A 10,940-nucleotide genomic window follows, 5' to 3' on the forward strand; every position below is an offset into this window, starting at 1 on the left:
AATGCCATTCTGTCATCCACTACTCCGGATAGGTATACCTGAATTTAGTTTTTAATTAAGGCTTCTTTCATTCTTCTTTTCTCTTTCATATATTGTTAAGATGAATCTAACGCGAGCAGGTAAGGTGAAACATAGAGTAAAACATTCAAACTCAACGAGGAACTAACCGGGAGGACTTGGGGAACACGGAAAGCAGAACCAGGAGGAAAATCAAGAATCCGACGGAGACAGGAAACCAGGAAAAATGACAAACTGAACCACACTAGGGAAACCTTGATGACAATCTGACATAGAACACAAGGGGCATTAATACACACAGGACTCATCACACTGACAACACACAGCTGGGGAGGGCACAAGGACATATCTTCATCTTTTGACTGCAATAGATAGAAACCTCCAACCCAAAATACTGTGTGATTTACATGATATTTATTATGATTTTGTTGGATTGTTTTTCATTTTGAGGTCATTTGAAAGTGACGGAAAAGTAGTAATTGGTACAGAATACATTTTAAAGTAACCCTCCCAACCGCTGATGAGGTGCCTGTTGTGAGTGTGCAACTACATGGTGAAATAAGTGTTGTTTTCTAAGTTACTTTCCCCTTGTAATTGTTTTTTAAAGTATACTCTACTATCAAGAATATACCTTATCCCTCAGAAAAGGGGAGAAATTGTAAAAAGTATGCTGCCCTCTGGTGGTTCAAAAACGAAGTGCTGTTCAAATGAAATTCAAATACTCTTTAATGTAAAAACAAATATATCACAAATTATATCTTCTCATTACAACCATAACAACATAATGACATTTTGATTTCAACCCATACATTCAACAGTGCAAAACCCATAATTCTAGTAATAAAAGAAATGCTTTGGCATCAGCAGAGGAACGTGTAGCTTATTCACTTTTCTGTACTAACTACTAACAGGATTTATTTGCATTTAATGGACACACTGTAACATATCCTTTTTTTAAATAAAAAATAAAAAAGACACATGGGTGAGGTCAAGATGACCCGTGTAACAGATAAAATAACATAGAATAGGACACATATTTACTGTGATAGAGGATCTGTACCTGAAGAAAATCATATATACTGACCAATTCCATTTCTATAATCCCATTAGATAAACTCAGAAACGGCTCTCATTATTATTCCACGCATGTCCTCTGGAACCCATCTCGTTGACACTGGAGTTGTTGGAGAAGGTTGAGAAAGTGTTCCAGTGCATAACACGAGGCGTCACTGAGAGCCTTTTCCAGTTCTCACATTACTCCTTTGTCTCTTTTATTAACAGTGTTTCACAGGGTTCAATAAATTCTCCAATATGGAAAGTCAAGAGCTACTCTTCAGATCTTTTGCAACATGAAGATTATTCACCTTTACCAAAGGCACTGAGAGGAGTTACAGGGAAGAGACCCAAAGAATATGCAATAAAAACACCTGGAGGAACAGAATCCATCAGTAGTAGTAAATAAGCGGACTTTGCAACACTTAAAGTAGACTTGAGTCATTTACATCACGCTCTAATCCAGAGCAATTTACAAAGAGACAGCAGTATAAGTCTCACTTTGAGACAAACCCAACATGGAGCGTTTACTCCACTCTTTAGTCGTCCACGATGCATTTTAGGACAACTCAGGTTCATTGTTAGGGATCTGTGTCCACATAGCTCCTTTCTAAATGCTAGGGTCGTTTTTCAGAGGGTTTTGCCAATCGAGTGGAAGACTTTTCAGAGAAGCGCTGCTGACGTCGCTGTAGAGTTTGGATAGAAAGTTTGTTTTGAATGTCACACCAAAAAGCAAAAGCCTGTTCGTTGGCGCAGATCGGCCAGGCGGACCCCGCATGTTGCTAACGATAAGACTTCTATTTTCCTCCTCCGTCGTTTAATGTCCGTCAGATCGAGCGGTGAAAGCGTAAGAGCAATAGTCACCTGGTTGCTGCCCATGGTGAACAAAGAAAGCCAAACAAATAGATAGTAGCAGAAACAGATGATGCAATCCAAAAGGGGGGAAGCGAGTCCGTCTTACAACAGCGGCGGTACGTTGCGGGGATATCTTTGCATTAAAAACAGTAACACATGTTGGGGCGCGCTATGTGGACACAGGCCCTTGATGAACATTTAGCCAGGTAGTGGTTGTACCGTACATCATTCAAAGCAGGGTTGAGCGTCCAGTGTCTTACTCAAGGACGGGTTTGTACGTCCAGTCCTGTCGCCACAGTTCCCTCTTTTCTCCCATCGTTGTGAGTGAGCTGTCACCGTCCGCCGGGGGACTTCCTGTTGATGTAGGCCAGACTGTGTGCCAGCCTCTTGGTGAGGATCGGGTGGGATTTACCGCAGTAGGTGTGTGTCGTCGTCAACAGCTCCGCCTCCAACGGATCCAACAAAGACGTCACTGGGTCGGCGCCGAAAGGGTACTGCAACGAGGAAATGATTCACGGGTTAGATTGGGTGTGATGTGTAGTTCATAAATCACCAGTTTACAGCGTTTTTAGTACCTTTTCTTTCCCGATTAGCATGTTAGCATAAGCCTACAACTTTTATGCATGCAACAGGCAGCACGTTTCCTCTTTTACTTGTTTTTCTTCAAGTCACTAACAATTGAGAACTACTACAAACTCCAGAAAGGGATTATTTGTGCAAATTTTGCATGAATGTGTGTCTTTCTGTGTTCAAACTATCGGTCAAGGTAACTTTTCACACGCTTAACTTTGCTTTTTGCCTTTAATCACCTTTATTAGAGCACAGATAAATAAAGTAGGTCTTAATTATTAGAAGCCCCATGAACTAAATTGGATGTTGTTTTGAATCGGGATGGATGGATGGTGACCCCAGGAATGGATATGGAATCATGATGTATAGAAAGATTGACACGCTTAGTTGTAATCTCTTTATCTTACCTGTTGGAACACTCAGTTAATTGTCAGCATCGGATAAAACTGAGCTTTTAAACAAGAATTCGACTTATATCCTTAAGAACGAGACTTACGATGCCTCCCCTGCTCTCGAGGAATTGATCAGATTCCCTCACGGTGAGCAGAGTATTGCTTTGGGCAGCATTTGGGTTTTCCCTGGGTAAATTAAAAACCTGCAAGACATGCTGAACTCTCGGTGGACTCCGGGTTAAATGTGACGGCTCAAACGGGGGAAAACATAAAGCAGGCGACACTGCTGGAGTCACTTTTATGCTACAGGCTTAGCGTCTAGTGATAACCGGGGGATTACGGGAAGAGGGTTCACGTCTTCCCGATAATGAAGGAGCCTTTACGGCGCTCCGAGGAAATCAAAGGGGAATTACCATTCTTTATGCCGGCTCATTTGCTTGTGGTTAGCTCTCTGATATTGGGTCGCAAAGAAAATTGTGTTTTTATGAGCACGTACTTACACACACACACCGACACACACACACACACACACACAGGTCATAAAGTTGCATTTACAGTTGCTGTATTGATTTTGTGCGGCTGATGGGGCGTTGTTGGTGTGCAGGCTTCGACTCTAAACGCACCATCGGCTGTAAAATTTAACTGTGGTTTCCTGGGCTCAGCTTTTTTTCATCGAGGGAGGGAGGGGAGGGTTTATGGGGGACGGCCCGCTGAGGTCTGTGTTGCGACAGACAGGCAGACAGACAGGGAGGAGCGTCTTTGTTTGAAGAGAAAGTGAATAGACGTTGATTTAAGACGCGTCTCAGTTTATATTATCTGCTATCAACTAAACAAACAACTGAACCTGAAGGTGGTGTGACCCTTACGTGGGACGGGTATATAGGAGTGAAAGTGCTGAACGAAGGATGGATGAAACCCTCTATATTAGTCACATACATGCACACAGCAGAGCACACACAGTGAAATTGGTCCTCTGCATTTAACCCATCCTAGTACTAGGAGCAGTGGGCAGCTATCGTGCAGCGCCCGGGGAGCAATGGGGAGGGGGGATTGGAGGTGTCCGGTGCCTTGCTCAAGGCCACCACAGCAGGGCCTAGGAGGTGAACTGGGACCTCTCCAAGTAGCAGTCCACTTTCCATATTTCAAGTCTGTTCGGGGACTTGAACCGGCGACCCTACGATTTCCAGTCCAAGCCCCTACTGACTGAGCCACTGCTGGACTTTGATATAAAACGTAATAACACATTTTACATTATTGTAACAAGTATGTGTTCAGGTCTTGGACAATTGGACAAACTAAATGTGTGTTTTCTATATTTTGGAATAACAAAACTGAGAAATAAACATTATTTTATCCAACATATGACATTTATCAGTTTTATCTTGCAGTGGGCGTGACTATATCTTTCATTTAACGTTATTGGCTTTGCAGTGATGTGTCGGACATCCTTAATAGCATTCCCAGTGGCAGGTTTTGGGATTTTGGTGAACAGAAAGTTAGCTTGTGGCCTCAACTTTAACATCAGAGCCATCGTTAAGGTTATGAGCCTGAACACCTGAGCTCTTCTCCCCGCCTCAACCCCTCACCTGATTACACACCTGCTCCACATTAGTAATCAGCCCCAGCAAATGGCTCTATCCCCCCCCCCTTTTGGAGCATTTTAATTATCGTTATATGGTTACGAAAAGTTCCTGCTGTGGAGAGGGGAGTTGTATTTACACCCTCCAGGAAAAGAAATAAAGGCCTTTTTGAATGTTAAAGCACTTAAACATGTCACAGTAGAGGCACTAAGCACACATATGAACCTGAAAATGAGAGGAATAGAAGCTTCTCCTTTAAAACGTCTCGCTGTATGACCCTGTTAGATTTGCTTGTGAACAGCTTTAGTTGTGTCTGCTTCACGTGGGAGTTTGTGATGTTCAGGCTAACCTTCAGTAAAGCAGGATAGAAGCTGAGGGTTGCACATCGGGCATGTTTTTGTGCTGGGTTGTACTCGGCCTGTCCTCCTTGTTTGAGAACAAATACACCATGAATGACTTGCTCAAGTTTTCCTCTCGCCAATCTAGCACTGTCCTGTTTGTTATTCCCTCCCAACACTTCAGGTTCTGCTGCAGATGAACAAGAAAGAAGTGGATGAAACGATCTGTCTGGTGGACTGAAACACACAGGAGATCAATCCCTACTCCTGGCAAAACAGACTTAGTCAGATTTCTATGAAAGTGTCGATACAGACGGGAGATGCAGTGTTTTAGTGCGGCACAGGGTCACGTGTGTGTCCCGCTCTAATTGATCCTGTCCTACAGAGCCACAGGTTTAACTGCAGGCCATGGATAAGGTATGGATCAGCCCTCTCTGTGATGCACACTCAATGCTTCGTTAATAGGAAAGCAATGACACTTCCAGCGTTGATGGCTTCATTAAGTAAATGCCACCGGTGTCGTCAATATCATTACACTGCTGGTAAACAACCCGTAAACTTCCCCCTGGGAAGCTTTCCAGCGCAGACAGTCCAAAGTCACCAACACTGGCGGTGTCTCGGGTCAGCACCAATCCAAAATCTCATCTAGCGGGGTGAAGGAGCGGGGCAGCGGAGCAGAGCAGGGGTCACTGAGGTCAGAAAACAGCTCAGACGTTGCACTGAATTACAGACAGGGTAACTTGGGAGGAAACCCGGCTTGAGTGCTCTGATGAATTTGGTCATGCCGTTACACACCAGTCACCATTTAGTTGAAAAGAAAACTGAACTCCTGGCATTTGTGTCTGGTGTTTTCACCAGTGCTTTGGAACAATCAAATAAAAACAATAGAAGTTTCTATGTGGAAAACGGTGCCGTCAAACTAGGCGAAAGCGCTACGTTCAGAACATTGCAGAGCGCTGCATTTTGATTTGAATTATATAAACTTGCTGCTGACCTTGTAACGTTTTGAAGCAACACAAGCTACTAAGGGAGTTAAACAGATGGGAAGGTGGAAGGATGTACAGATGTATCCTTCCACAGTGGATAAAGAAACACGCACAAAAAAAAGGTTTCCATGGAGCGCAGTCATTTACTCACACACGGGCCGTAAGGTTCAGAGTACCATGCTAGTATGAAGCATTTCTAGCAAGAAACAAAACGTAGCTGGCTGTCTTCACCGCAAGACTCTGCGTCCGATCTCACAGTGGGCAAAGAGAATCGGGGTTTCATGTGAGCTTTTAAGAGACACATTTTCTTTTAAAAAGTGGTGTTCCCTTGGCTCATCTGCCGCCCTCAAGCGGTCATCCTAGGAGAAACACCCAGGCTGCATTTGCTCCTCTTGGACCATCAATATCTGCATACATAGACCTGTGTATTTTAGGTATTTCTCTCGTCCATGCTCACCTTTCGTATGGCTTCGTACACGGCCCTGAAGGCGGGTTGTTTGTGGTCGTGGTACACCCCTCTGTTTCCGTGCAGTATGTAGACACCCTCCTCTTCCGCTGACGCACAGTTACTGCCGTAGATGCAGTGATCAGGGCGGTAATTCCACATGCAGGGAAACTCCAGCAAACACTCTGTGGACGGAGACACAGAAACACAAAAACAATGTAGTCAACCAATCAGTGCCAGTCTCACTTTACTGTGCACTACTGCCTTTACATTATGTCCTCACAGGGGCTCAAAAACGCCACGAAATAACCTTTAACCAACAAATATTTTCCATATGTAAGCTGGGTCCTTCTGACATGTACTACTCTCAAACTAGATAAAGTATTAGTCTGATCATTGCTTCTTTTTCTCTTTGTTTATAATAAGTCTGTGCATTTCTTTATGTACGATGCCAAACTGTGTGTCTGTTTTGTGTCAAAATGATGGCTGGATAAATACAAAATGTGTCTTTTACATTAATACATTTCCTTTCCTTATTATGCAGCTGGGCGATTGCAAGTATTTTATCTCCCTAAAGCAATTATTTTTCACATTCCCTTGCAAATTAATTAATAAACAAGTGCTACAAAGTACTGTGACGATGGGACATTCAACAACAATTCATTCCTCTTTCATTTGTGGCAGAAGAGCATCATGTGTAGTTGTCTAAAGAGAAATACACATGTTGTGAGTGCAGCCTTACCCGGGTTGTGGTGGAAAATGATATTGAGAAGGTCCTGGTCCCCCCACGTTATGTTGAGTTTGTATTTCTGAAGTAGAGGCATCAGCAGCTCCTCCCAGCGCAGCCCCACAGAGGTCATGTCATTCTGTCAACACAATTTTTTACACGGCTTAGTTGAATACTTGATCCGGATTGGACGTTTAGGAGGTATTAATACTCGATGACACACCGGTGCTAAGCATAACGTCCCCATTGCTAAGGAGGATCAACAGAGAGAAGGAAAGAGGTTAAAAGATAGAGTAAGAGGCCTCACATGAGATGGTTTCACAGCAGGAGAAGGACATCTAGTGGCCAAACAAAGAAGCACAGAACAAATCTCATCCTGAAAATGTGAATTCAGGCTACCTTAAAGAACATGTTCCTCATCCTGGTCATGTTCATGAGCATGACCCCGGAGTTGATGCCCGTCTTGCCGTAGTAAGGGTGGCGGGCGAAGCGGTTGTACCAGGCGATCCGAGGCTCCTCGTGCTCCGGGGCCATGGCAGCCATCTGGGAGGAGTTAAAGCGGGACAGGAAGGCCCACAGGCGGTCTACAGGCTGCAGGAAGAGGATGTCCGAGTCCACGTACACGACCGAGTCCACGTCCTTCAGGATCAGCTGCAGAACAGACACACAGATGGATGTGAGGAAACTAATGATGCTAATGCAGTCTGTGGTGTCTGTGGTGCTTATTGAGCAGAACATGTCATAATGACGTCAGATTTCCACTGTGGCTTTAGTGTTTTTGATCAAAACTCACGGGTAAGAAGAGCCTCTGAGAAGCGCAGGGTTTGAAGAGCTTCTTCCACTCGGCTGCGTTCTCACTGGGGAAGCTGATGGAGTACACGGTGTAGTTGAACCTGGAGCGAATGACACCTGGCCACGACTCCAGCTGGAAAACAGAGAACAAACAGGGTTCAAAACAAAGTCTTTACATTTAACGGCATGCAATTTTCTAAACACTTGCTACTCATGTGTTTGCATCTCACATATTCACTTAAGGCTACTTAAGAAAGAGGTCTAGCTAATAAAAAGCTCATTTAAAAAGATGTGTCTTTAGCTGTCGTTCAAATGAAATGATTACTGATTATGTCTTATAATATTATTGCAAATCTACACTGTCACTGTGCATATGAATATAAAGCCCATTGAACTTTGAACTGTTTGAACTCACAGCTTCCATGAAACTGGCGTGCAGCTGATCCTCAGCGAAGATGTGCACCTGGAGGTGTTTGATGCTGAAGATTACCGCCGACTTGATCATGGTGACGGTCTCTTCCAGCCTCTCCCCACAGGCCACCACAGCCAGGTGCATGGGGGCTTCAGGCTGGACGCGGCCCCCCCCTGCCTCCACCTGACCCCGCTGTCGCATGATGTACCTGAGAGAGAGAGAGGATGGAGAGGATAACAGAGGTTATAAAAAGAGGATTCCAGAGAATAGGTTTGTAATGTTGAAAGGTTTAATCAGGCTGGCGTGGGTGTTCAAATGTGTAATGACCCTTTAACGTGAAGTCCAATTTATTTGAGTTCTACTTTGAAAAAATAAAATGCATCTAATACTGCTTTTAGAGTTCTACTTTAGAAAAACAGTACCTCAAATACATCAATGTCAAGCCATCAGAAAATGGTTTAACATCATTAAGCCATTTTAGCAAATTCTCTAGAGTACACCACCCCCACATTCCACTGTTAATAATGAGTATGTGATTAAATGAAGTCCCCTTTTTAACCAAAACTGATTCCAGCTTTTCACATAGCAGTGGTAAACCTTTATGATTTTGGACTTTTGGTCAAGAAGATTGAAGATATATCTCATTTTAAAATATCGTCTGGTCTTTTCACACACTGAGCCACTAATGCAGAACCTAATGCGATGTTTATTAAACAGTAGCAGGCTTTGTCCCATGGATTTTCTCTTGCCTCACTGGACTCTAACTTGCTTACAGTGAACTCTGTAAGGGATTGGAAAGCTTAATAAAACTGTTGACTCTTCCTTTTTAACTTAATTAGCTTCTCTTATTTATCCTAACACCTCCCCTCTAACCTGCACATCTGGCAGACACACAAACAGTCAGGTGTGAAAGCAATACAGCAGTAAAGCTGAAGTTTCACATGCTAAAAAGTGCATTATCGCCTTTTTGTTTCTCTTGTTTTTATCATATATTAAACAGTGAAAAATGGTTGATGCAAGTCAAGTTTTGGTCATGCTCTACTGTCTGCTTTCTTGAGTGACGTATCAATTAATCTCGGAGGATCGCACATCTGTTCAAATCTCGCGTTACTACAGTAATCACAGAATGAAGTTCTCATTGTCCCGTTTTGTCAGTCAGTGTCACATTCCTATACATAACAAGTGCGGTACAGAGTAGATACCTACAACTATACTCACGCTTACTGTATGAAATGTATTATTCCCACAAAATAATAAAAACCTGCATAATTCAGTCATACCTATTGTACCAGTGTGGGCTTTGGGGCCCGGTTTTGTCCACGGCTCCTCGCCTGATTCCGGGGACTCTCTGTGGGATGAAACCTCTCGGTCCGTTTCCCCCGAGCGACACGTCCGAGTAAAAGAGTTTACTGTAAACATACACACCCGAAAACACGGCAAACACTGTGCACAGCATTAGTGCACGAATGTAGCGCCGCATTTTGGAGTTTTAAAACGCAACTCGGAGCTAAAGTCATGACACAGAAACTAGTGTGAAATAATAAGTGCGAAGCTTGACGCAGTGGTAAAGCACTTCCGGTGGACGTTTGAAAAATAAAGCTCTCATCCGGCGTGGAAACACCGCCCCCTGGTGGTCGTGTTAAGCTCTGCAGTTTTTTTCAACGGATTTTTTAGACTTGGAAAAAAACATGTGGCTTAATTGTGTCAGAAATGTTAGTTAATCTGTACTCTAATGAGAGTGATAGGGTGGATTATAAATAATACATAAAGTGCATGCTATGTCACCAGATCACATTAGGTTGTGCAAAAATGTAAGTAGTCAGTAACAAATTAGCAGTGCAGAAAACAATTTGTTTTTAACTCTAAAGTACATTATTTCTGTTTCATTTTGCTCATTTTATTTTTCATGTTTGATACTTAGCATTTTTACTTAAATTGTATACATTTCAGAGTGGGCAAAGGCAAAACCTGGTCAATTTAATCTTGTTTAAGATTTACATTTAGGCCGTGCTTTAAATTGTTTGCTATTTTTCTAGATTTGTATTGGATCATAGCCCAGATTAATGCCATTAAAACAAAATAGTAACAGATCATAGCTCAGATTTCTAGCCATGCACATCCTAAAAATGCATGAGTTTTCACAGCTCACAAACCCACTCCTGAAAGCTTGGATGCTTGGGGGGGAAAAGTACTAATTAATTGTGTAATATCCTACTGGTCTATAAGCGTTTGTTACTGAGGCTGGTTTGAGCTTTAGGAGGGTCTGTACCTCTGTGCAGCTGCTGTCTTTAATCACAGTCTTAGGCTTTTATTTTGAAGGCCAAGACACTCTTCCTGGTTTCCCTTTTCCACCAGCTTCACTTGATGCTTCTTCACGCAACACAAGCCGGAGGTCGAGACCCTTAATGGGGGGAAGGGTGGGAGCGATAAGCAAAGTTGGTTCTCCCCTCTCCCTCCCCCCTCAGCTGTGTCTACTCCGCATTATGATTTCACCTCTGAAAAGAGCCTTTCAGGCCTTTAAATGACTAGTCTTTATTGTGGTGGCTCCACAAGACAACCGACCTGTACTGCATTTTCATTTAGTGTGGGGAGATGGAGGTTATGAATGTGGTGGTTGATTAATGAGTGTGTACAAAACCCTACCTTATGCTCAGCAGTACTGAAAGCCTATATTAGGGCTATATGATTTGGTAATGTGTTTTTTCTTTGACTGAGTTTTCAATTGGCGAGGATTGAACATTTGCATCGTTATCCAATAACCTTGAAAAATAC

General features: G+C 43.1%; 1 protein-coding gene across 1 annotated transcript; it reads right to left on the reverse strand.

Moving 5' to 3' along the window:
• Positions 1-981: 981 nt before the first annotated feature.
• Positions 982-9,753, reverse strand: gxylt1b (glucoside xylosyltransferase 1b). Its single transcript, XM_063905054.1, has 7 exons — positions 9,449-9,753; positions 8,172-8,376; positions 7,758-7,889; positions 7,364-7,615; positions 6,980-7,103; positions 6,250-6,422; positions 982-2,420 (listed from the first exon to the last, which is right to left on the reverse strand). Exons 1-7 carry the CDS (start codon positions 9,646-9,648, stop codon positions 2,259-2,261), a joined length of 1,248 nt encoding a protein of 415 aa, XP_063761124.1. The 5' UTR covers positions 9,649-9,753; the 3' UTR covers positions 982-2,258.
• Positions 9,754-10,940: the final 1,187 nt, after the last annotated feature.

This window comes from Eleginops maclovinus, chromosome 17 (assembly GCF_036324505.1).
Source record: "Eleginops maclovinus isolate JMC-PN-2008 ecotype Puerto Natales chromosome 17, JC_Emac_rtc_rv5, whole genome shotgun sequence".
NCBI classification, from domain to species: Eukaryota; Metazoa; Chordata; class Actinopteri; order Perciformes; family Eleginopidae; genus Eleginops; species Eleginops maclovinus.